General features: G+C 43.0%; 1 protein-coding gene across 3 annotated transcripts; it reads right to left on the bottom strand.

The window, feature by feature from the left end:
- Positions 1–685: 685 nt before the first annotated feature.
- On the bottom strand, positions 686–23,392 carry LOC311129500 (atlastin-2-like). Of its 3 annotated transcripts, XM_084161797.1 has the most exons (14): positions 23,269–23,392; positions 15,289–15,653; positions 9,411–9,554; positions 9,138–9,242; positions 8,915–8,965; positions 8,744–8,800; positions 8,537–8,629; positions 7,565–7,703; positions 7,233–7,360; positions 7,046–7,102; positions 6,854–6,925; positions 5,618–6,049; positions 2,616–2,630; positions 1,975–2,486 (listed from the first exon to the last, which is right to left on the bottom strand). In XM_084161797.1, the coding sequence occupies exons 1-14, from the start codon at positions 23,345–23,347 to the stop codon at positions 2,373–2,375; spliced, it is 1,851 nt and encodes a 616-aa protein (XP_084017923.1). In that variant the 5' UTR covers positions 23,348–23,392; the 3' UTR covers positions 1,975–2,372. The 3 variants fall into 3 exon arrangements, with proteins under 3 accessions (XP_084017921.1, XP_084017922.1, XP_084017923.1); XM_084161795.1 differs by lacking the exons at positions 1,975–2,486; positions 2,616–2,630 and adding an exon at positions 686–1,958; XM_084161796.1 differs by lacking the exons at positions 1,975–2,486; positions 2,616–2,630 and adding an exon at positions 686–1,958 and having other exon boundaries at positions 9,411–9,551; positions 23,269–23,357.
- Positions 23,393–26,617: the final 3,225 nt, after the last annotated feature.

The following is a 26,617-nucleotide window of genomic DNA, read 5'->3' as shown; positions in this document are numbered from 1 at the left end:
GAGTTACTGTACTCTACATGAAGCAGTCCCGTAAAAAAAATATATTTCTACGACTTGGTCTCCCTCTCTTGGCCCCAGTAGGTATTGAAGTTTAAACGATATCAAATCACATCCAGCATTCATTGCTGTAGCATTTGTGAATACATGAATATTACAGTCCATGCCATAACATTACTTCCAAGTGTTTAATGACTTCTTTAAAGCTTTAATTGTCCAGTCTGAATTTGTAGACAATAACATTGTAGAGCCAAGTGCGTTCAATTGTATTTGTTAAAATGGCAGAATAGTTGTCCAAGAGCAGACCTTTCCCTGTGCAGCAGCATCACTGACTAACCTAACATCTGCTCTGTCACAGGCCTTTTCTTGTGACAATGCTCTCTGGCTACTGACTGCATACAGGTAGTTTGAGAACCAGGCACTAAAAGGTACAGTGGATTTAGCAGAGGATTGAATTGTGGGGTCCATCTCCAACCAAAAGACAAACCGTAACTGTGGCTTATGTCATCTCAATGAAACCAGTGTAAACTGGGTGGGGGTGGTCAAAATGAAGCTCTACGATAGCAAACCTCACTTTGGCGTTATACTTCCACAGTAGCTTTCTACTTACTGTATTGTCAACTGGAATGCTGTGAAAGGAAGCTGTGATGATTTTGCCTTCGTTCCAATAAACAACAGAGTCATGAACTGTCAATTATCCATTTTAATCAATAAGGTCAATGTACTCATTGAAAAATAAATTACAGGAAATGATTTAAAATGCAAAAAGACAATCTCGACCCACTCAAATTCCAGAAAGCTTTGTCCGAGGTGGAATCGAAGTGCTCTAGCCTAGAGTTTTATTTTTTATCTACTATACTAGTACGTAAACATGCAATTTTACATGTAAGACCAATCACAAAACATTCCTTAAACCACACTTTAGGCCAATCAAAAAACCACAACACTATAAAAATGTATACAAAGTTCTTTCAATATTTGTCATATACATCATGCCCTATTTGAAAAATATAAATGACTGTACAGACTGGCGCGTTCCTAGGCGAGACAGTTGTGGATGGAATTGGTACTAAAGTGTTGGCATAACTGATATCATTAGTGCTGTATTGACAAGAGAAAAACATGCTAGATTTGCAATACCTTTGATCACTCCCACTGTACTTCTGGGTTTTCAAGAAAGACAAATTAAATGGTCTGAATATTTCCCCGCTAACCAGTAGCTTGAGCTCTAGGGCCTATTTTAGCGCTATGCTATGTAGATCTAATACCATGCAGTGGGTAATACTGGTAGGTAGATGCTAAAGCAAGTTCAGTACCTTAAAAACAATGAGGCTCAAATACTTTCTAAAGCCACCTCTGTTAAAAACCAAACAATAATCAGAAGAGGGGGAGTAACAGACTGGCTTGGCTACAGTATGTATGACCAGGCAGACAGTTCAGCTTGCATCCAAAGGCACAGCGTAAGAGCTGCATTTCCCTGAATTTCCCTTCAAACCCAAGCATGTACAATCCGTTTAATTAATGGCAGTATTAGACACTAAAACCAGGCCAGCAAAACTGACAATCCTTCATTATTTAAAATCCTGGGTGGGGGTAGCCTCTACAAGATGGCACATTCGATAAATGGGTCCAATTTGGTAAAGGCGGGAGAAGACTGGCAACTCCACTTGTTAACTCGCTGATTGTCCACCTTCCAACAGGAGCGATCCGATAAGAGGAGCCAGTAGTAACACAGGACAGTACAGCAGACAAGGAGGGTGGGTGGGTGGGTATACTTTGGTTTGCAGAGCTCTAGGACTTATCACACTGAATGGGTGAGCGGATAGCAGGAGGGGGGTGGGGGGGGGTCAGTGTGACTTGGTGTGCTGTGTGGCCTGTTCTGTCAGACTGGCTCTGATGGAGTTGACCACAGTCTGTCTAACGTTATCCTCCATATATTGCTCACTCAGAGGCTTCAACACCTGGAGAGGAGAGAGCACAGGGGGACATGACTAAATCAAAATCAATAGAAAACAACATGACAATAAGGAAAAATAGAGCGAAAGAAAGGCTTCCAACATGCAGACCGAAAACATTGATGTTTTAAAACAAAAATAATTAAAATGTCAAAACTAAACTCAGATCATGGCAACTGAAAAAATGGATTCCAAAAAAGATCTATGAAACGTGTCAAGATGATTTAAGACATTTCAGTGGGCCTGCTGTGTTTACAATCAAGAGTAGGTAGAGTGCCAACCTGCGCTCTACATGTAGAGTGAACCAGGCAGACAACATCCCTGTAATTAAGACCAGCCCCATAGGCCACAAGGAATGACAAGAGCAGAATGCAGATGCATTTGGAAATAAAGAGCCAAGCAGCTAGCCAGAAAGGCTAGTTAGTCAGTCTTGTCATTGTTGTTTGAGGAGAGTCGCTTTCTCTGTATTGCTGCTGGTAGGAAAAAGCTCCATGTGATTCGACTCCTGGCTGACTCGAAGAGTTTGGAAAGCACCTGGAGACAGGGGAGGTGAGGAATTAGCAGAGAAGAGCAATGTCAGCAGAGAGACAACCAAAGATGACAAACACAGTACACTGAACTGCACCAGGAACAAAGGCAGGAAGGGAAACCTCCACCTCTCACCTTTCTGGGAGTCTTCTGTGAGGCAGAGAGGAGAGGGAGAGCAAGATCAGATTAAAGAAGAAAACAGATCACCAGCTGATTGGACAAGGGAAGGGCAGGCTGAAGGCTGATTGGATGGTAAAGGAAAGACAGTTAATTGGATCAAATCAAATTTTGATGGAGGGGGTTAATTTCACATGCAGAAGTATACTGAAATGCCTTCCTTGCCAGCTCTAAACCCAACAATTAAGTAATCAATAGTACATAGGGTAGAACAAAAACAAGCTATACAGTGCATTCGGAAAATATTCAGACCCCTTCACTTTTTCCACGTTGTAATGTTACAGCCTTATTCTAAAATGGATTAAATAGTTCCCCCCCCCCCCCTCTCAATCTACACACAATACCCGATAATGACAAATCAAAAACAGGTTGACATTTTTGCAAATGTAGATACATATATATATAAGAAAATGAAATCACATTTACATAGGTATTCAGACCCTTTACTCAGTACTTTGTTGAAGCACCTTTGGCAGCGATTACAGCCTCAAGTCTTCTTGGGTATGACGCTACAAACTAGGCACACCTGTATTTGGGGAGTTTCTCCCATTCTTCTCTGCACATCCTCTCAAACGCTGTCAGATTGGATGGGGAGCGACGCTGCACAGCTATTTTTAGGTCTCTCCAGAGATATTAGATCTCTGTGGCTGGGCCACTCAAGGACATTCAGAGACTTGTCCCGAAGTCACTCCTGCGTGGTCTTGGCTGTGTGCTTAGGGACGTTGTTCCATTGTAAGGTGAACCTTCACCCCAGTGTGAGGTCCTGAGCGCTCTGGAGCAGGTTTTCATCAAGGTACTCTCTGTACTGTACATCTATCCCTCGATCCTGACTAGTCTCCCAGTACCTGCCGCTGAAAAACACACCCACAGCATGATGCTGCCACCACCATGCTTCACCGTAGGGATGGTATTGGCCAGGTGATGAGCGGTGCCTGGTTTCCTCCAGATGTGACGCTTGGCATTCAGGCCAAAGAGTTCAATCTTGGTTTCTCGTGGTCGGAGTCTCCTTTAGGTGCCTTTTGGCAAACTCCAAGTGGGCTGTCATGTGCCTTTTACTGAGGAGTGGCTTCCGTCTGGCTACTAACATAAAGGCCTGATTGGTGGAGTGCTGCAGAGATGGTTGTCCTTCTGGAAGGTTCTCCCATCTCCACAGAGGAACTCTAGAGCTCTGTCAGAGTGACCATTGGGTTCTTGGTCACCTCCCTGACCAAGGCCCTTCTCCCCCGATTGCGCAGTTTGGCTGGGCGGCCAGCTCTAGGAAGAGCCTTGGTGGTTCCAAACTTCTTCCACTTAAGAATGATGGAGGCCACTGTTCTTGGGGACCTTCAATGCTGCAAAAAATGTTTGGTACCCTTCTCCAGATCTGTGCCTTGAAACAATCCTGTCTCTGAGCTTTACGGACAATTCCTTCAACCTCATGGCTTGGTTTTTGCTCTGACATGCACTGTCAGCTGTGTGCCTTTCCAAATCATGTCCAATCTGCAACATTGAAGGTCCAAGAACACAGTGGCCTCCATTCTAAAATGGAAGAAGTTTGGAACCATCAAGACTTTGAGCTGGCCGCCCGTCAAACTGAGCAATTGAGGGAGAAGGGCCTTGGTCAGAGGGGTGACCAAGAACCCGATGGTCACTGACAGAGCTCCAGAGTTCCTCTGTGGAGATGGGAGAACCTTCCAGAAGGACAACCATCTCTGCAGCACTCCACCAATCAGGCCTTTATGGTAGAGTGGCCAGAGAGCCACTCCTCAGTAAATTGCACATGACAGCCCGCTTGGAGTTTGCCTAAAGGTCTCTCAGACCATGAGAAAAAAGATTATCTGGTCTGATGAAACAAAGATTGAACTCTTTGGCCTGAATGCCAAGCTTCAAGTCTGGAGGAAACCTGGCACCATCCCTACGGTGAAGCATGGTGGTGGCAGCATGGGGATGTTTTTCAGCGGCAGGGACTGGGAGACTAGTCAGGATCGAGGGATAGATGAACGGAGCAAAGTACAGAGAGATGCTTGATGAAAACCTGCTTCAGAGCGCTCAGGACCTCAGACTGGGGGCGAAGGTTCACCTTCCAACAGGACAACAACCCTCAGCCAAGACAACGCAGGAGTAGCTTCGGGACAAGTCTCTGAATGTCCTTGAGTGTCCCAGCCAGAGCCCGATCAAACATCTCTGGAGACACCTGAAAATAGCTGTGCAGCGACACTCCCCATCAAACCTGACAAAGCTTGAGAGGATCTGCAGAGAAGAATAGGAGAAACTTGAGGCTGTAATCGCTGCCAAAGGTGCTTCAACAAAGTACTGAGTAAAGGGTCTGAATACTTATGTAAATATGATATTTCTGGGGTTGTTTATTAAAAAAACCTGTATTTGCTTTGACATTATGGGGTATTGTGTGTAGATTAAGGGGAAAAACAACAATTTAATCAATTTTAGAATAAGGCCCTAACGTAACAAAATGTGGAAAATGTCAAGGGGTCTGAATACTTTCTGAATGCACTGTATGTATAGGGGTAAGGTGACTAGGCATCAGGATATATGATAAACAGAGTAGCAGCAGCGTATATGATTGTGTGTATAGTGTCAGTATAAATGTGTGTACATGCGTGTGTGAGCAAATGGAGTGTGTGTTGGAGTGTCAATGTGTGTAGAGTTCTTAGTGTGTTAATAGAGACAGGGCAAAAATAGAAATACAAGGGTCAACTCAGTCCGTGTAGCCATTTTGTTAGCTAGATCGAGTTCAGGGCTGATGGGGAACTAGAGGGCCACTAGAAGTCTGGAATCTGAGGGAAGGGAATCAACGTCACAGACGGGAGACATCAAGGAGGAATTCTCAGCTTCACAGGGCTTTGAATCACCTAGAAAGTCACTTGTCCTAAATAATCATACTTACAGTACTCTAATTGACTTATCAATACTTCTATCCTTAACATGAAAACACCTTCATCGACACAGACATCGGCACCCACCTGTTCCCAGAGTGTCTCTGCCAACAGGTCTATGATGGTGCCCACATCTCTGAACTCCCCTGAGTATTTGACGTAGGCCCACATGCAGAGCGTCATGAGGGCCACACCCATGACCAGGTTGGCCAGCATGGCAATAGTGTTCATTCCGATGAAGCCGGTCAGCCCTGAGACGATGTAGGTGGCGAACATGACGACGAACAGCGTTGCGGGCGTGCGTGCGGCGTAGAAGATGTTCTTGCCCTCGTTGTGCTTGTGGAAGTTGGAGTAGGCCTCATCCAGCTCGCCCTCCAGCTGCTCCTGGTATTTCTTGCAGAAGTCCTCTCCGCCCATCTTCTTCACGGAGCGGAACTGACGCACTGAGCACTCCTTGAACTCCTCGTGGCAACGTTCCAGGTCTGGAGGGGCGATGTAGGGCTTGTCCCCTCCACACACCTAGCAGCGAAACACCACAGTTCAGAAACCAAACACAATATTACACTGACTTTAACAAAGACTAATTGCAAAAAGATTACCTCTATGGATGACGTCATGGGTTACATGATTTTGATTGTATTATGACACTATTCAGTGTACAATATCAATCTGCATGGAATGTGTGGATAAAATCAAATTTTATTTGTCACGTGCAGAATACGACAGCTGTAGACCTTACAATGAAATGCTTACTTACAAGCCCTTAACCAACAATGCAGTTAAGAAATATAAGTGTTAAATGTTTTACTTATCTACAAAATTCAAATAAAAAATAATTAAAGAGCAGCAGTAAAATAACTGTAGCGAGGCTATATACAGGGGGTACCGGTACAGAGTCAAGGTGCGGGGGAACAGGTTAGTCGAGGTAATATGTACATGTAGGTACAGTTAAAGTGACTATGCATAGATCATAAACAGAGAGTTGCAGCAGCGTAAAAGAGGGGTAGCCATTTGATTAGCTGTTCAGGGGTCTTATGGCTTGGGGGTAGAAGCTGTTATGTAGTCCTGTGTAGCTCAGTTGGTAGAGCATGGCGTTTGCAACGCCAGGGTTGTGGGTTCGATTCCCACGGGGGGCCAGTATGAAAATGTATGCACTCACTAACTGTAAGTTGCTCTGGATAAGAGCGTCTGCTAAATGACTAAAATGTAAATGTAAGAAGCCTTTTGGACCTAGACTTGGCGCTCTGGTGCCTTGCGGTAGCAGAGAGAACAGTCTATGACTATACATTGTTCGTATAACAAGCTAGGGGTGAACAAACCTACCATTTCCATGCTTTTGCTGTAAGTGTCTTTCGCGCCAGCAACTGCTGTAAGGTTGTTGGCTTCAGCCGTTGCCTAGGTAACATGGAAGAAAATATGAGCACAGTCAAACGCAAAGAGGGTGTGAGCGGAATAAGAGACTCCACGGGCTTGCTCAAAACTATTAACGTCAATGTTAAGCAAACCAATACAGACCTGTAACATGGACTTGGGATGAGGAAGCTCCTCCCCTTGATATATCTTTATATAGGCCTGGGAAGTAAATGTGGAGAAATTCATTTTGTATTGATTATTTCCGTTGTAAAGAGAATACATTTTTAGAACACTTTCAGGCATTTCCAGTATTTCGTGTCGCCATGGGAGAGGCAGAGCGCTTACTCGCCTTAAAATACTCCACTAGATCTCTGCAGGTGACTTTCGCCCCTCCAATCTCCTTCTCCACCAGGTTCTCAGGAGCCAGCAGTAAGGGCACCAGATTGCCCAGCGCCTCTTTGAAGTCACCATCAATGTCTACACAAAGAACACAGCCAGAAGCATAGTAAAGCCCAATAATGTCTCCTCCAGGGGTTAACTAAGCTTCCTCTCCACTTCAGTCTTTCAGAAAAGGGTCAGGGAGTCACTGAGGATGAGATAATGTTGGGTGGGTGGGGTTAATGGCATATGGAGGGGGGTGAGGGGGTGGAAGTGATAATTCTCTGTAGTGGGAGGCCTCACCTTTTAATCTTCCGTCAAACATGGGATTGGTGGCCACCTTGAGGCCAGGGTGGGGCAGTAGGAAGCAACCGATGTTGGAGAAGCAGGAGTGGATATGTTTCCTCACTGTCTGCAGCTCCTCGTGCTGGTTCTGTTTCACCTGCAGAAAACAACACAGCTGTTACATAATATCCAAGAAAGACACTGGTCTTCTGTCCAATGCTATCCCACAAGCGGCCACTGGACCAATTGGAACATGCTACCCAACAACTTAAAACAAGTCAACACTTCCATACACGCGGCTCAGTTGTTACATTCTACCCAATAAGACGGCTCAACTGTTACATTCTACCCAATAAGACGGCTCAGCTGTTACATTCTACCCAATAAGACGGCTCAGCTGTTACATTCTACCCAATAAGACGGCTCAGCTGTTACATGCTACCCAATAAGACGGCTCAGCTGTTACATGCTACCCAATAAGACGGCTCAGCTGTTACATGCTACCCAATAAGGCGGCTCAGCTGTTACATGCTACCCAATAAGGCGGCTCAGCTGTTACATGCTACCCAATAAGGCGGCTCAGCTGTTACATGCTACCCAATAAGGCGGCTCAGCTGTTACATGCTACCCAATAAGGCGGCTCAGCTGTTACATGCTACCCAATAAGGCGGCTCAGCTGTTACATGCTACCCAATAAGACGGCTCAGCTGTTACATGCTACCCAACACATAGCATACAGTGGTATAACATATACACTGCTAGATCCTCCACTAAAAGTGATACTGCATGTCTCCTTCCATTCAAAGCTAAACTTAACAAAATTACTAATTACAATTCGGCCAAGATACTGAATTCAAACTCATTTCGTTCAAAACTGTAGTGGAAATTCCTCTCCTAAAAAGCCACACTGGACTAGATACTATGTTTAAATATGGAGCAGCCCATTTTTAAATGATCCTTCACGGGCCTCATTCTCTCCTCCAGACTTACCTGCAGTCTCTTCTCTAGAAAGCAGTTCCCTCCCTCCAGTCCATAGTTGTGTTCGTATGGATAGCTCCAGTCTCTGATCAGGAACATGAGTGACTGGAACACAAACAGGGTTACTGAGAAAATCAGTGCTCAGAGGGGACAAATGTGCTTGTCAAAACTGTTGAATATATTGAAGAAACCATATCCATTTTCAGGACAGTAACATACCTGAAAGGGTTTTAGATAGATTTCCTCCAAAGCAAGCCGGCCGTATTCGGTGAAGAGCTAAACATATGGAGTAAAGACAATGGATGTTAGTCATCATAGCCCTAACATCGTTTTCAAACACTAACAAATGTGTAACGTATTCATTAAGATGGGGTGGAATTATGTATATACCTGGAGATGCTGAAGATCATCCTCCTGAATATTCTGAGACAGGTTATACACCTGAAAACACAAACATACCATGAAATATCCTTTGTACGTAAGCCAGTTAACATACCAGTTCCATCAGCAATGAACTATGAACTCAACTGGCACAATGTATGCAGTCTTCTGGGTACATGATCAGTAGAATACTAATAACTCAGTCACAGTCAGGTCCATCCCATAGACTCACCTGTACAGAGCTGGTCATGGTGCTCAGGGCAAAAACTGTTGCACAGTCCTTTATGGTGGACTGGCTGTCGAAGGCTCCCTGTGTGTCCACTAACAGAACAGCAACCTGTCGAGGGTTAGGATACTGCAAGTCACCTTTAGTTGATCAAGACATGATGGAAATCCACTTAAAGAAAGTACAGCCAATATGAGTGGCAGGGATTGACAAAAGATCAAACATATAAGGACTGTGTTCCTCTCAATTTCAATGGTTGTGTGTGTCAGTAAGGTTCACCTTGCTCCCATCTGGCTTGTTGACCACAAACACCTGACTCCAGACCTGGATCCCTGTGGTCTCCCTTTCACAGCCTCCTCTCCAGCTGAACCCTGTCAGTGGCTCATCATCACCCCCCACCCACGAGTCTGACTGTTCCTGCTGCTGTGAGAGGAGAGGGGGACAATAAGAAAACAGAGAGAGTGGTAGGTATAGAAAACCTCAAAGAAATAAGTTACTGAATCATGTAGGCAAGTGTGTGTATGTCATGTAGGTAATGTGGAAAAAGCCCTACAGTAAAAAGGGAGGAATTTATTTATTACATGCATTTGCAACTTACTACCACTGGAGGTCACTGTGGTATCATATTCATACTACTGGTCCGCCTGAGATATTAGGGTAATTTTACAGAACAGCCTGTGCCAAATGCAACATGTCAGACTCAGTTCAGTCTAGGCCACGTGTCAAACTCATTCCACGGAGGGCTGAGTGTCTGCGTGTTTTCGCTCAACCCTTGTACTTGATTGATGAATTAAGGTCACTAATTAGTAAAGAACTCCCCTCACCTGGTTGTCTAGGTCTTCATTTAAAAGAGAAAAAAGACACTAGGCCTTCCATGGAATGAATGACACCCCTCGTCTAGGCAGTTAAAAAATATTATAAAAACTTAAGTCTGAAGAACACCTTCAACAGGATAACAGCTGCTGTTATTGTGAAAACAAGGCCATTAGAAGTGTGCGTGTTACTCTACTATTCCTTACAATACAAGTGCCGACAAATCCCTCTAGAAAATGCAAGTAAATGCAAGGTTGTTGCAGGAATAGTAGGCCTACATCAATGTGATTTGACTGACAAAGTAACTCATTATACAAAACTGTAGTCCCTTGGTACGACAAGAGTATGCTGCCCAGTGTTTCCCCAACTAAGCTAACATATGGAATTGTTTTAAGATGGTCATACCAAGGATCATTTAGACATTTGATTTAGAATTTTAGGACCCCGTTAGGTATAAAAAAAAAATACATACAATTATTGAATTTGGCCTCACTGCCATTTGCCCATAAAAACACATTGAATAACAGATTCATGCATGGAAAAACAGATGGTCAAAAAAATTATAATCTAAAGGAAGTTTGTTTTGAAGTGTCTGTCCTATATCTGAGAGATATACCACAGACAGAAAGGGTAACCCAGACATGTCACAGGCTATAAAGTTGAAGCATCTGTTTGGTAGTGAGAGGAAGTCCAGTCACAGGTAGTGGGAGAGGATGGAACTTGGCCGACATTCTTCTAATATTCTCATCCATTAAAACATCAGATTTCAATACATTTGTTCCCAAAACTACAATCTGTTACGAATACAGTGCACTAAGTTTTATAGACTTGACGCTTAGCCAAAGTTGTAAAAAAATATTACGTTGTTTAGGAGTGCAAGGTCATATTGAATTTGTGCACACTTCAGAGGCGGCGTTCCCTAACGGAAATATGCACATACATGCTACAACGCGCCAATAGGATCTCGCTAGCTCGTGCTTGGCCCACCTCCTTGCTTGTTCAGTCCACTATGCTTAATTTGCTCCCACTAAACACAGATGAACCATCTTGGGTTAGTTATAAATATAAGAAAGATCAGGAAACCATTATTTTTGGACACATTTATATATTTCTACTTACATATATGCTTCCATATTATTCTTTTTTTTGCTGGTACCGGGCTACCTTCAGACAAGTTGTGTGGCTTGTGGGCGCCTTTGCAAAAAAAACATCTCTAGCTTAAAGACACATTTCTACAGGGATTTTTGTATTATGCTAACTTTATTTCCACGGGGCCGCAGAAATTGACTCAAGGGTTAAAAATAGATCCTACAGTGCAATTAAACAAGGATATTACAGTGCGTACAAGAGCACACTTTTTTTTTGGGATCAGCTTAATATTGCACATAGTAAGTATAGACCGGAAGTAGAGGCCTGGGCATTGTTGTTCACTAATTTACTCCAAGTAGGGAAAGGATGGTGGGGTTGAAAAGTAATAAAGGGGAGTATATATATAAAAATAAAAACACATGGGGGATTGGAAGTGATGCAGACAATTTCATTGATAGAAGATACAATCTACACCTTATGGACAGAGTTAATTTTACAATAACTCTATTATATATGAACTTCTTCTACTCTCAACCTCTCCGATTATTTTCATGATGTCCATCCGGTTTGCTTCTATATGCCATATCTTTCTAACTGTGCTCTTTCCCAAAAGCTCCCAACATACAACCTATATACTTATTATGGACACAGTATGCTTACATTATTAGCTATCTTTGTTATTATTTGTTGTTATTAGTCCCATCCTTCAACTCTATTCAATACCTCCCATCTATCTCTTAACACCATCCATATAGGATTTCTATTTGCCATATATATTTCAACCGTACTGTGATGTTTTACAAAAGTTCTGAACCTTTCTATTCTCATTACTTCTACAGATTGTGAATTAAAAATAAACATTTTTGCTAAAAGTATTATATTATTGATTGATTGACTATGACTTTTCAGATCACCCAGTAATGCTATCTGCAAGGTTAGTTCCAGGTAAATATTGCAATCCTTTAGCCATTCCTGAACCTGTGTCCAAAAACAAGCTACAAATGGACAGAACCAAAACAAATGATCTAATGATTCTGTATCTTCACAGCAAAATCTGCAGAGCTGGGAAGATTGTATCCCCCATATAAATAACATTCTATTGGTAGCAAGAATTGTATATAATAATTTAAATTGAAAGATTCTAATTTTTGAATCCGGTGTTTTTGAATCCAAGAGCACACTTTACATAACAAGTTTTAGTTCTATTTTCTCTCGGTCTCCTCCCTCTGTGGACATCAACCAGTCCAGTCAGGGGAGGGCAGTCAGTCAGTCAAATTGCCACACACGAAAGAGCAGACTTTCTCTCTCCAGCAGGAAACGTGACTGGAATGGAGTGTTCAAATTCTAGGCCATAAAAAGAGAGCACAGATGTGCAGTGCAGACACCAGGAGGAAATGAAATTATTCATCTAAAGATTATAACCTGCTGGAGAATAACATGGGGGATACTCAATCTCTGCAGTGCTTTCGGTTTATTCTGGACTGGAACTAGTGCGACACAGAGCAATCCTGAAAACCTGACCCTGGATGAGATTGAGTGCATCGTTGTCTCAAAGCAACAATAAGCAATCACTGCTCCTCTGCCCCCACTGTGACCCGTTTTTCTCTGTCCTCAGATCATTCTGTGTCTCAGACCTTGAGATGAACAGACCAAGGAAGGCAGGGACTCTTGCAGTCTACACTGTGACATTGAGTGAGGCAGCTTTATCAAATCAAACGTTATTTGTCACATGTGCCGAATACAACAGGTGTAGACCTTACCGTGAAATGCTTACTTACAAGGCCTTAACCAAGAATGCAGTTAAGAAAATAGAGTTCATTACTAAATAAAGTAAAAATACAAAATACAAATAAAATAATAAATGAGGCTATATACAGGGGGTACCGAGTCAATGTGCGGGGGTACAGGTTAGTCGAGGTAATTTGTACATGTAGGTAGGGGTAAAGTGACTATGCACAGATAATAAACAGCGAGTAGCAGCAGTGTAAAAACAGGGGGGGGGGGGGGGGGGGGTTAATGCAAATAGTCTGGGTGGCCATTTGATTAATTGTTCAGCAGTCATATGGTTTGGGGGTACAAGCTGTTAAGGAGCCTTTTGGACCTAGACTTTGCGCTCCGTTACCGCTTGCCGTGCGGTAGCAGAGAGAACAGTCTATGATTTGGGTGGCTGGAATTTTTTACAATTTTTATTATTGTCAGAGTATAAAGATATCCCTTACCCAAGTTTCCTGACATACACATTTGACATACATACACACATGACCAAAAGTATGTGGACACCTGCTTGTCGAACATCTCGTTCCAAAATCATGAGCATTAATATGGAGTTGGTCCTCCCTTTGCTGCTATAACAGCCTCCACTTTTCTGGGAAGGCTTCCCAATAGATGTCGGAACATTGCTACGGGGACTTGCTTCCATTCAGCCACAAGAGCATTAGTGAGGTCGGGCACTGATGTTGGGCGATTAGGCCTGGCTCGTAGTCGGCGTTCCAATTCATCCAAAAGGTGTTCGATGGGGTTGAGGTCAGGGTTCTGTGCAGGCCAGTCAAGTTCTTCCACACCAATCGACAAACCATTTCTGTATGGACCTCGCTTTGTGCACAGGTGCATTGTCATGCTGAAACAGGAAAGGCCCTTCCCCAAATGGTTGCCACAAAGTTGGAAGCACGGAATAAACTAGAATGTCATTGTATTCTGTAGCGTTAAGATATCCCTTCACTGGAACTAAGCGGCCTAGGCCGAACCATGAAAAAACAGCCCCAGACCATTATTCCTCCTCCACCAAACTTTACAGTTGACACTATGCAGTCGGGAAGGTAGTGTTGTCCTGGCATCCGCCAAACCCAGATTAGTCCGTCGGACTGCCAGATGGTGAATTGTGATTCATCACTCCAGAGAACGCGTTGCCACTGCTCCAGAGTCCAATGGCGGCAAGCTTTACGCCACTCCAGCCGATGCTTGGCATTGCGCATGGTGATTTTAGGCTTGTGTGCAGCTGCTCAGCCATGGAAACCCATTTCATGAAGCTCATGACGAACAGTTATTGTGCTGACGTGTCTTCCAGAGGCAGTTTGGAACTCTGTAGTGAGTGTTACAACCGAGGACAGACGATTTTTACGCGCTACGCACTTCAGCACTCGGTGGTCCCTTTCTATGAGCTTGTGTGGTCTACCACTTTGCACCTAGACGTTTCCACTTCACAATAACAGCACTTACAGTTGACCGGGGCAGCTCCAGCAGGGCAGAAATTTGACAAACTGACTTGTTGGAAAGGTGGCATCCTATGACGGTGCCACCTTCAGTAAGGCCATTCTACTGCCAATGTTTGTCAATGTCTATGGAGACTGCATGGCTGTGTGCTCGATTTTATACACCTGTCAGCAACACGTGGCTGAAATAGCCGAATCCACTAATTTATATATAGTGTATGTGAAATGACCTGAAGATAGCGATAATTAATCTAGCACAGTCTAGGAATGGAAAATGTATTTTGGGGGAAGTAAAGAGCCTGAAGGAATTTCACACTACTAAATTAATCCCAAAGGAAAAAATAACAAATAATATCCATGTAGAGCCATTAGCAGACTTCCCGTTTACAGCAGTTTTATAAACCCCTAGATGGACATTATGTGCGTCAGCCAATCACTTGCGTAAGTGGCTCATTCATCTGGGAATACAGGACTCTAATAAAGGGTTTATTCAGGATCGCCAAACTTCTTTACAAATGTTGGTATTGTACCGACAACAGAGAGATTGACCCTGAAAAGGTTAGCAGCGTTACATAACGCCTTTTAATTCACACTACCCTCAGGGTTATGTTAATGACTTGATAATAGATTGTTGAGGCTGCCAGCATGTGCTTTTAACCACAGCTCCCAGATAAAGTTGGTTCTTCCTTTTTAGCACAGCAAAATCTTCATTCAACCTGATCTGCTCAATGAACGATTACATTTAGGGCCCTGAGTTTATATAGCCTAATCTAGAAGTAGGGCCAGAGTTTTTTCCTGGTCAGGTCACGTGGTCAGAGAAATAGCTCTGGGGCCCCGTGTAGCTCAGTTGGTAGAGCATGGCGTTTGCAACGCCAGGGTTGTGGATTCGATCCCCACGGGGGGCCAGTATAAAAATGTATGCACTCACTAACTGTAAGTCGCTCTGGATAAGAGCGTCTGCTAAATGACTAAAATGTAAATATCAGTATTCTATATAATACAGTGAATTGTATGTACTGCAGGTATAAGTGTGAACCTGGTCTCACCTGGTTGAGCATGTATCGGAGCATGAAGTCCAGCAGGAAGGACTTGCCCTTCCGGAAGGCCCCAGCGACAGACACCACCACCACATTGAGATCTCTGACATCCTCATGCAGTAGGAGCTTCTCCAGGGCCTCCGTGTCCAGCTCAAATTTGTGGTCGTCCTCGTGGGCCAGGACAATCTGGATGGGCCGAGCCTTCTCCTCTAACCCCACCACAGGCTCCTCTATTGGCTGCTCCTTATCGTGACTCCGCTCTGGGGCCTGTTCCCACTCGTCTGTCTCGCTATCTGCCTCTGCCCGAGGCCCTATCCTGGGAGGAGGCCTCCAATCTGGCAGGGACAGAGGAACATCCTCCACACCTCCCACACCTGACAGAACAAACAGGTTTCATGCTGTTAAGAGCAGGGAGAGCAGTTTAAACTTTACACATCACAAGGAAAGGTTTCAGAGACAAGTGTAGTCGGTGTCCTCTTCAAAAAGGTTTGTCATTAGTCTCATCATCTTAGAGGATTCAAGCATCTGAACTTCAATCACCCTCAGACATTGTCCATATTATTGAACATTCCATGACAATTCCTGGCCATGGTATTTGTTGCATGCTGCCAGTACATTGCCACAGGCCTGCATTACACACACTTGGGTATTAGGAAACGTATTGGCGAAAGGGGGACAAAAGCCAGGGGTATTGTGAGATTAATGCACTAAGCCTTCATATGGGTCATATTTGGGCCAATGTCTTTAGCATCTACACTATACAGTATATGTTATATGTATCCAGGCTATTACCTCAGGGAGCTCAACGTCACAAAAGGAAAGCATTTCAAAAAGCTTTCAGTTTTGCCTTTTAATATTTCCCTGAAAGGGTGTCTAATGGAAGGTGTTCCCTTTCTAGAAATGTGTGGGAATTTCTCTACAGCGATGTCACTCCTATCATAGTAGACAAACGACTTATCCAACACCCTGGAAACTGGTATGACAAGTATTTGGGACTGCTAGTGCTCATGCAAACAATCATCTTACAACTGCCATCGCAATTAGACAAAAAAAAAACAAATAAAAACAGGTTGTGTTGTTTCAAGGAGACCCTTGGAAAGTATGGTTCACAACATACCAGCAACACCAAGCGAGACTCCAAGGAAAACGTCAATCTGCCCATTGACATTTTCCTCAGAGCTGACAGTCTTACAAGACGTGTGTGATTTGAACACATCGAACAACAAACATCATACCTAATAACAACCCCAACCAAAGCTCAGAGTGAGGATTTGTTGTAAGGCAGGTTTGAGAGCTTGGTGCTGGTCTGTTCTCTGCCGATGACAAACAGCAGTGGGCTGACTGGGCTCTGTGGCTGATGCCAGGAGAGGGGTTGTCGAACAGAAGGTATGAGAGAACAGGACAGTATTCTGCGGAGCATTCTCTGGAGCAGAGCTTACACTGAAGAGGCATCCTGCTGATTCTGGTCTAGTGACTGTCTGGTCTACCAACAGACTGCATTCACTGTGGGTTTGAGACCGCTAGATAAACAACACTGTACAAAAAAAAGAAGACAAGTCAAAGTAAACACTAAAATCACAACAAACAATAAGCCAGATAGACTAACAGTGGTTTTACAAATGTATTCTACAGCTAGACAGACATCCATGTCAGAGTTAGTGTCACTGAAGCTAAAAACAAAAGCTGAATTTATATACAAACGAGTTGGGACGAAAGCCCCAGCTCCTGACACCTCAGAATTTCCCCACATGGGCAGACATGCAATCTACACCAGTCTGATTAATAATCACCTGCAACACGTGCAGAGTAGCAGGTCAGGACGAGAAATAGAAGACTCGCTGGGAGAATCAGGTAAGAAGGCCATCTAACTTGTGGCCAGACTGCTCCCAACTTTATTCACATATAAACAACGGTACTTAACATCCCGTGTCAGTCCAGCATAAATGGATAACCCAAACATACGCCCCTCTTAGCCCAATATTGGACTAAAGGAGCCTAACGTTACTCCTTAGTCCAAGGACCTTACACATTCTGTTTAAAGGGCGAATTGGCTATTGAAGACAAAACAGCCAAATACACCAGCTAAAACCTGAATGGATTCTCAATTGCAGTAAGGTTCTAGAAACATAAATCCCTCTACTTACATATCACATCAATAATTTCACAAATGCAAAATACACACTGTACATAGTTTTAGCACAGTTGCAGCCGACAGTATTTCAGTGTCCACACATTTGTGGTGTCTGTCTTCCGTTTACACACTGGTGTTCGGAAAAGCAGATCGCTAATTAGCACAGGTAGTCCACTGATTTCCTTCCGTTTTCCCTAAACAAGCGCTGTAACATGGGAATATGGCCGTGTGGGAACTCTAACCCTATAAAGGTGTGTATCAATTTAACCTTTTTTATTATTTCTCGCCGATATGAAAGATAAGGTCATTATGCTTCCAAAACCGTACACCAAGCGATGCGTGTTAATGTTCAGACCGAGTGTCGCAGCTCTTAACAAAACTCCACCCTACAGAAGAAGCCTTCATCCAATGACTTGTGTAATGTAATGGAACTGAGTCATGATCAAGGGCTAGGCCCCTCTACACAAGTGTCTATCAAGGCAGTGGAATAAGTAGCAGTAGTCAGCAAAATGAAGTGCCAGTGCTGTTATAGGAGCCATAGGAGAGAGACAAAAGACACTAGTCTGCAGGGACTGGGCTGCTGAGCTACAGTTCTGCTACAAGGGACTAGTGGGGGGGTTCCACATACCTATAGCGCTGATGGGAAGAAACCATTTAATGTGAGTGCTGCTGAGGGAAGCTAGAGGTTAGGCTAATACACAGTCCAATCCCTCTACCTTTGAGCAAACAGTGACAGATCAAAAAATTGGCAGGCTTATCATTACCTTTATCTTCCCACAGTTCTCTCCTATTGCATTGTATCAGCCCTGATCAGGGTCTATTGGCAGGCCATGTATGGAGGCAGTGGAGGTCTACATCTCAGCTCAGTATCTGAAACAGCTCTCCATTTATGCTCTCCCTATCCCCTGACTCATTTACTACATCTGAAGCATTGAGAAGCCACAACAATACACTTAGCCATGTCTATACATGGGAATTTTCTTCAGAGGAAAGGGACATTTCATTCAAAGCAAAACCCCAGTCACACTCTCCTTTTTCGCGACACATGCGGACTGGTGCCAACTCCAAGACTACACTTTCTCTGGACTGGAGTCAAGCAGGGCAAATGTTCAACTGCATTCTTGTTAATCTGTTTTCAGTTTTTTTATGAATAATCTTTTTCATATCCTCCATTTGCACAAAATACTTACTTGCCAGCTTGCAATACAATATTTCAACCACTAGCAGATGTGCATACGCATGGTCTAAAGTTTGCGGGGAGGTGAGCACATTCTCACGTCAAGTTCAATTGTTATAAATGCCAACTTTTTCGTGAAAACTGGCGCACGCACATTTTGGGGTATATTTTGTACGTACTCACAGTTTATAAATGAGGCCCCTGCACACCAAGTGCAGACCCAGTGAGTGTTAACTATTGCCACACAAACAAAACCAGCTGTATTTTGCACTCATACAAGCATCAAGTCACAAGGCTAACAGATTTAAAAGACACCCATTACTGAAACATCCAAAACAACACCTGGGTTATCTTCAGAATCTTCAATTTTCCTGCTGACTGATTTCTGTACACATCAACATTCCAAAAACATTGGTACACAAATAATTGTGCCAGATTGTGACTGTTGTTCAGTGAGAAAGATGTTAGCTAACCAATAGACTAGAACAGCTGAGAAAATGTAGCTAAGGCTACACATACAGTGCCCTCCACAAATATTGGCACCCCTGTTTAAGATGTGGTCGAGGACTTCAAAAATTCTCCTTTTTTTTTAAACAACATAGAACCCAAATGCAAAAAAATAGAAAAATCCAACCTTTTATTTAAGTACATTACTTTATGAGAGAACAAAAAAAACTTGAAATCATGTGTCCCACAATTATTGGCACCCCTGATGTTAATACTTTGTACAACCCCCTTTTGCCAACAAGACAGCACTTAATCTCCTCCTATAACATTTCACAAGATTGGAGAACACAGAGAGAGGGATCTTTGACCATTCTTCTTTGCACAATCTTTCTAGATCATCCAGTGTCCTGGGTCCTCTCTTATGCACTCTCCTCTTTAGCTCACCCCACAGGTTTTCGATTGAGTTGAGGTCTGGGGACTGAGATGGCCATGGGAGGACCTTGAGTTTGTGACTGCTGAACCATTTTTGTGTAGATTTTGCCACATGTTTTGGATCATTATCCTGCTGAAAGACCCAATGACGACCCATCTTCAGCTTTCTGGCAGAGGCCATCAGGTTTTTATTTAAAATGTCCTGGTAGTTCAAAGCGTTCATAATGCCATGCACCCTAACAAGGTTCCCAGGGCCTTTGGAAGAGAAACAGGCCCACAGCATCACAGATCCTCCACCATACTTCACGGTGGGCATGAGGTGCTTTTCGGCATACTCATCTTTTGTTTTACGCCAGACCCACTTAGAGTGTTTGTTGCCAAAAAGCTCAATCTTAGTCTCATCTGACCAAAGCACACGATCCCAGTTGAAGTCCCAGTGCCGCTTAGCAAACTCCAGACGTTTACGTTTGTGAGTGTTAGTGAGAAAAGGCTTTTTCCTTGCATGCCTCCCAAACAGCTTGTTGGCATGTAGAGAGCGTCTGATGGTTGTTTTGGAGACTTTGTGACCCCAAGATGCCACTCTTTGATGCAATTCTGTGACAGTGAGCTTAGGACTTTTTTTTACTTCTCTTACCATCCTCCTCACTGTGCGTTGTGGCAAGATAAACTTGGGACCTCTTCCAGCCTTGTTTGTCACTGTTCCAGTTGTTTTAAACTTCTTAATGATTCCTCTGACTGTAGATACGGGCAAGTTAAGGCGAGTGGCTATTTTCTTGTAGCCATTGCCTGACTTATGAAGGTCGACACAAATCTGCCTTACTTGAATGGTGTGTTCTCTTGTCTTTGCCATGTTGACAAATGGGTAAGAGAATTAGGCCTCTGTGTCACGTCATATTTATACCCCAGGGAAACAGGAAGTCATGAATTACTAATTAAAAGTTCCTAGATACCTTGAGCAACTTTAGCAACTACAGAAAAATATATTTAAAAAAAAATCCATTAAAATTTTCAGCGGAATTGTTAGGGGTGCCAATAATTGTGGGACACATGATTTCAAGTTATTTTTTTTCTAAATGTGTGATTTTTTTTTAACCACCAAAGTAATGTACTTAAATTAAAGGTTGGATTTTTCTCTTTTTTTGCATTTGGGTTCTATGTTGTTTAAAAAAAAAAAGGAGAATTTTTGGAAGTCCTCGACCACATCTTAAACAGGGGTGCCAATAATAGTGGAGGGCACTGTATCTATCATGTTACAATAGAGTTGATGACAGCTGTTGCACCTGAGAGGGAGAGAAAATACATCTGGTGTTTGCTCCTTGCTTCAAATCAAGGAATCTGACAAGGATACAGAATGGGCATGCAAAACCAGAGGAGCAAATACTTACCTTTTCCATATATTAAGCTTACTCTGTTTACTGAAATCACCATAGCAGCGCAAATTGTCGTGCTGGCTTGCTTTTGCCGTCACAGTCTTTCTTGCTTTCTTGTCCCGTTATGGCGACTGGTATGACGTTTTTGCGTCCCTTGTCTAAATGCAGCATCTTGCGCTCTCAGATCTCAATTCTTATTAGCCAATGCCCGTCACGTGATCGGGTCCTTCACACAGGCATCACAACTCCGAAGTAGGCTACTAGTAAAGACCGACACGTCGGGGCGGCAGGTAGCTTAGTGGGTAAGAGCGTTGTGCCAGTAACTGAAAGGTCGCTGGTTCTAATCCCCGAGCCAACTAGGTGAAAAATCTGTCGATGTGCCCTTAAGCAAGGCACTTAACCCTAATTGCTCCTGTAAGTCGCTCTGGATAAGAGCGTCTGCTAAATGACTAAAAATGTAAATGTAAAATGGATGCAACGGTGTGCATCCTTATCAAATTCTGAGGTGCATATTGAAGACGTTAGAAGAACTGTCCACATTTACTTTGTCAGCCAACAAGATGAGTAATGAACAGCAAAAGCACTAGCCTTTGTCAATCTACTATCCCTATAGTACAAAAGTTGACCTATTCAATTAGTCAGCTTGTCGTTCCATGCGAGAAATAAATATTCCAAACAGACTCTGGGACAATTGCGGGACGATAGAGCCGAAATTAATACAACCACTGTATATCAAAAAAACTTTTAAAAGCAATGAGGCTGATGCAACAGATCAGAACATTTATCTTAAAATGTTGATAAACTATTAGGCTACTTCTTTATATTCCAAGCGCAGCTATGCGCACACGGCAGGCAGCTGGCTATAAGCGTGAATGTTCCAAAATGCAATTAGTGGGAAAACACTGTCCTCCAATGTGCACCGCAAATGCGAGCAGTTTCATGAGATGAAAATAAATTTAATAAAACCTTTCGAAATTTTGAAAGAGGGAAGATCTAAAGATGCAACAACTAGCATGGGTTGTTCATATGACTAGGATTGTGTCTTTGGCTGCTGGACAACGAAAGAAGGTTGAAAACATGAGAAATACTGGTGTCAATAGTATATGAGTAAGTGTTAAAAGAATACCCTTAACATGCCTAAGTTCTGAACACGGTAAGACATGCCTCAAAATAAAAACATCCAGGTTTTAAACAATTATGTTTATGGTTAAATAGTTTCAAAATGTTACCTCAGTTTGCAAGGTGGGCAATGTTGCGGCGCGCAGGAGGCACTGGCCTTTCTCTCCTATCTGAACAAACAGTGCCTCGAGTATGACAAAATCAAGCCTTTGAACAAGTGGTCACCAACCTTTTTTGAGTAAAGATGACTTTCGCAGTCAAAAAGCAAGCCAAGATCTACCGTTCAAATTATATATATTTTTAAACATGTCAACATTAACCTTATAAAAATTGTTCAGTTCTGTGCAGTAGGCAGGCCTAATACATTATCACAGCATATTGGCTATCTGCCTGGCCTGACAATATTGTTCTTCTCAGATCATATTATATATCAAAACTCGAGCTTTGATAACAAAATAGATCAGTTGATGAGTATAAATTGAAATAATTTGCTTTTTTATTTTACTGGACTTGGATGGTCATTGTGCTTTCAAGAAAAAAAACGAGGTAAAAAATAATAATCACATAGTCAGTGTTGTTCAGGTCGGAATGTCAGGGCTTGTGTAAGCATAACTGGGGAAGAAGTGTAGTTCATCAACTGGGAGGCACACAGGGTATGGATCTGTGCAAATCTGCTACAATAATTGTATATTTTTATCCTTCTTGCTGATTTGAAAGATAATGGCAGTATATTTTGAAAACCGCTTTGCAAGTGATGATTGACGTTAATAAACGTTGAAACCCAGCGTCAGAAACCTAGTGTTGTAGTTCACACGAAGCCAGCAGTGAGCGAAACTAATCGCTGAAAACCCTATGGAGAGAAGGGTTTTCGAGAACTAGACTAGAAGGCTTGCTGCAAGGGAACTGTTAGTGACAGCTGGTTCGATAACATTACATTATTTAGCCAACACATGTCCCTACAAACGTAGATAAATATCAATTACAACTCTCGTATGAAATGCAAAAAAGTATCCCACTGTCTGGGGCTGAACCCCGGAACAACGGGCAACACGCGCGGTCTGAAATGACCGACCAGGCCAGGTGAGTGACCGCTGGTCTGCACAAGCCGGGACGAATTAGCTAGTATAGCTAGCCAGCTAAGCTACACAATACAATACACCTTTCACTGGCTGGGTCCCTGTAAAAGTAAAAACATAGCTTGGCTACTGGAGGTTAGGACACTCAGGAGAAACAACGCCAAACGAGGTAAATTGCAGTTTGTCACTGTCAGTCTCAAGCACATATCCATATTTTCTTCTTATATAAAACCTTACCTTCGTCAAAGACGTGTCTTTTGTGGTTTTGTCCGAAATGATTCCGTTCCCTCAGCCCGTTCAGCCTCACCTCCGCCATCTTGTCCTGTTTAAATTAAAATAGTCACACGTAGCTGACGTCAACGAACCCAGTTTTGCCTCTTTCCTTTATCAAGTTCACGTTGCCTGATGGTTATCCGCTGGGTCCTAAGGAAGGTATAGTCCCTATCAGAGGCTGATGTCCAATCAGTGGTGTAAAGTAACTAAGTAAACATACTTTGAAGTACTACTTAAGTAGTTTTGGGGGGTATCTGTACTTGACTTTACTATTTATATTTTTTACTAGGCCTACTTTTACTTTTACTCCAATACATATCTAAAGAAAAGATGTACTTCTTTACTCCCATACATTTTCTCTGACACCCAAAAGTAGGCTACTCATTACATTTTGAATTCTCAGGCAGGACAGCAATATGGTCCAATATCTAAAAGCTATGCATGGTCAATCTGATGTCTGCAGTGGGGGATGAGGTCTCTGCAGAAGGGGAACTGTCATATGCATCCAAAAAATTGGTCTGCACCGCACCACTGATAATGATTCAGGTCTAATCTCTTTAGCCATCCAGCTTATTAGCCTACAAGCAACTGGCTAAACGAAAAGACAAGACCTTACCTCTTCTAAGATGTTGGAGTGTTTCCCGGTGCTTGAAATAGGAGCTCAGCAATGATAGCATGAAGTAAAAAGGCTCCACCATTTTCCCACCTGCATCTCCATCCCGAATCTCTCCATTGCCCCCCAGCAATTAAGCTATTGTTTATATGTGTATTTCACACTGTTGAGGTAAAAATCAGAGTTTAAAGCTTGTATGGATGTCTACCCCAATACATGTTTATGCCATCGTCATCAATCAACTGCATTACAGTTAAAAACGACTTTGACTACCACCACCAATTTCTGTATGCTAGCTATGCTACCAGCTTATACGAATGGGGGTTAGCATTTAGCAGTCACTTTTTCTAAAACTGAAAAGGGACAACTTCTAAAGCCAACCAATCATGTCAATGCAGAGCTATATTGTAACAATAATGCACGAGGGGGTGTGGTATATGGCCAATATACCACGGCTAAGGGATGTTCTTATGCACGACGCAACACGGAGTGCCTGGATACAGCTCTTAACCGTGGTATATTGGCCATATACCACAAACCCCAGAGGTGCCTTATTGCTATTATAAACTGGTTACCAATGTAATTATATAATAATAATAATAATAAATTAGAGCAGTAAAAATAAATGTTTTGTCATACCGGTGGTATACGGTCTGATAAACCACGGCTTTCAGCCAATCAGCATTCAGGGCTTGAACCACCCAGTTTTTAAGGAGCTATACAGAGCCCTCCGCATTGTTACAACATTTGGGAGCCACACGGCGATGCGGTAGGGAGCTCAATTTGGCCTCTGCATGCCTCCAGGCTCCGCAATTGCGTCACACCCTCTATATGGAGCCTCTGATCACATTTTCGGATGAAGCATAAATTGCTTTTATGAGCTAATGCCATATAGCCTCAAATAATGAAAGAAATCTTAAATGTAGCCTATAGATAGGCTACCTATAAAATGCACAAGAATTATACATTTATTGATTTTTTAAGGTATTGTTTTTTCTTTACTCAACCCAGTCGCCACCCACCTTCCCTTCATCCACACAATATTTCATTATCCTAAACCTGCCCGCCCCATGGCATGTTGAGTCAACCCGAGCATCACTAATGCACCTATCAATATATCAATATACTGCCTCTTGCGGACTCCAAACACAAATACAAAATATTGCGAGTGTTGGAGTGTGCCCCTGGCTGTCCGTAAATAAAATTAAAACAATACAATTGTGAGGATAGCGGAAGGATAGGAGTAATAACAAACAAAAGATAACCATTGTAAAATAGATTGTGTCCGTAAAATGTATATAGTATGTATAAGCTGGAAGCCTACAGTGAGGGAAAAAAGTATTTTATCCCCTGCTGATTTTGTACGCTTGCCCACTGACAAAGAAATGATCAGTCTATAATTTTAATGGTAGGTTTATTTGAACAGTGAGAGACAGAATAACAACAACAAAATCCAGAAAAACGCATGTCAAAAATGTTATAAATTGATTTGCATTTTAATGAGGTAAATAAGTATTTGACCCGCTCTCAATCAGAAAGGTTTCTGGCTCCCAGGTGTCTTTTATACAGGTAACGAGCTGAGATTAGGGGCACACTCTTAAAGGGAGTGCTCCTAATCTCAGTTTGTAATCTGTATAAAAGACACCTGTCCAAAGAAGCAATCAATCAATCAGATTCCAAACTCTCCACCATGGCCAAGACCAAAGAGCTCTCCAAGGATGTCAGGGACAAGATTGTAGACCTACACAAGGCTGGAATGGGCTACAAGACCATCGCCAAGCAGCTTGGTGAGAAGGTGACAACAGTTGGTGCGATTATTCGCAAATGGAAGAAACACAAAAGACCTGTTAATCTCCCTCGGCCTGGGGCTTCATGCAAGATCTCACCTCGTGGAGTTGCAATGATCATGAGAACGGTGAGGAATCAGAACAGAACTACACGGGAGGATCTTGTCAATGATCTCAAGGCAGCTGGGACCATAGTCACCAAGAAAACAATTGGTAACACACTACGCCGTGAAGGACTGAAATCCTGCAGCCCCCGCAAGGTCCCCCTGCTCAAGAAAGCACATATACAGGGCCGTCTGAAGTTTGCCAATGAACATCTGAATGATTCAGAGGAGAACTGGGTGAAAGTGTTGTGGTCAAATGAGACCAAAATCGAGCTCTTTGGCATCAACTCAACTCGCCGTGTTTGGAGGAGGAGGAATGCTGCCTATGACCCCAAACAACATTATGCTTTGGGGGTGTTTTTCTGCTAAGGGGACAGGACAACTTCACTGCATCAAAGGGACGATGGATGGGGCCATGTACCGTCAAATCTTGGGTGAGAACCTCCTTCCCTCAGCCAGGGCATTGAAAATGGGTCGTGGATGGGTATTCCAGCATGACAATGACCCAAAACACACGGCCAAGGCAACAAATGAGTGGCTCAAAAAGAAGCACATTAAGGTCCTGGAGTGGCCTAGCCAGTCTCCAGACCATAATCCCATAGAAAATCTGTGGAGGGAGCTGAAGGTTTGAGTTGCCAAATGTCAGGCTCGAAACCGTAATGACTTGGAGAAGATCTGCAAAGACGAGTGGGACAAAATCCCTCCTGAGATGTGTGCAAACCTGGTGGCCAACTACAAGAAACATAGTTTTGCCACCAAGTACTAAGTCATGTTTTGCAGAGGGGTGAAATACTTATTTCCCTCATTAA

Source organism: Coregonus lavaretus (assembly GCF_964263955.1).
Source record: "Coregonus lavaretus genome assembly, chromosome: 1".
NCBI classification, from domain to species: Eukaryota; Metazoa; Chordata; class Actinopteri; order Salmoniformes; family Salmonidae; genus Coregonus; species Coregonus lavaretus.
The sequence above is the reverse complement of the archived record's forward strand: the minus strand, read 5'-3'. Positions and strand labels throughout refer to the sequence as shown.

Bases quoted from the DNA above. Each gene is read 5' to 3' on its own strand.
- LOC311129500 (XM_084161797.1), bottom strand. From the start codon at position 23,347: ATGGCGGAGGTGAGGCTGAACGGGCTGAGGGAACGGAATCATTTCGGA. The intron at 9,555-15,288 runs GTGAGACCAGGT...CTCCTCTCACAG, and splicing joins TCCGATACATGCTCAACCAG to CAGCAGGAACAGTCAGACTC. The intron at 8,966-9,137 runs GTGAGTCTATGG...TTGTGTTTTCAG, and splicing joins CCATGACCAGCTCTGTACAG to GTGTATAACCTGTCTCAGAA.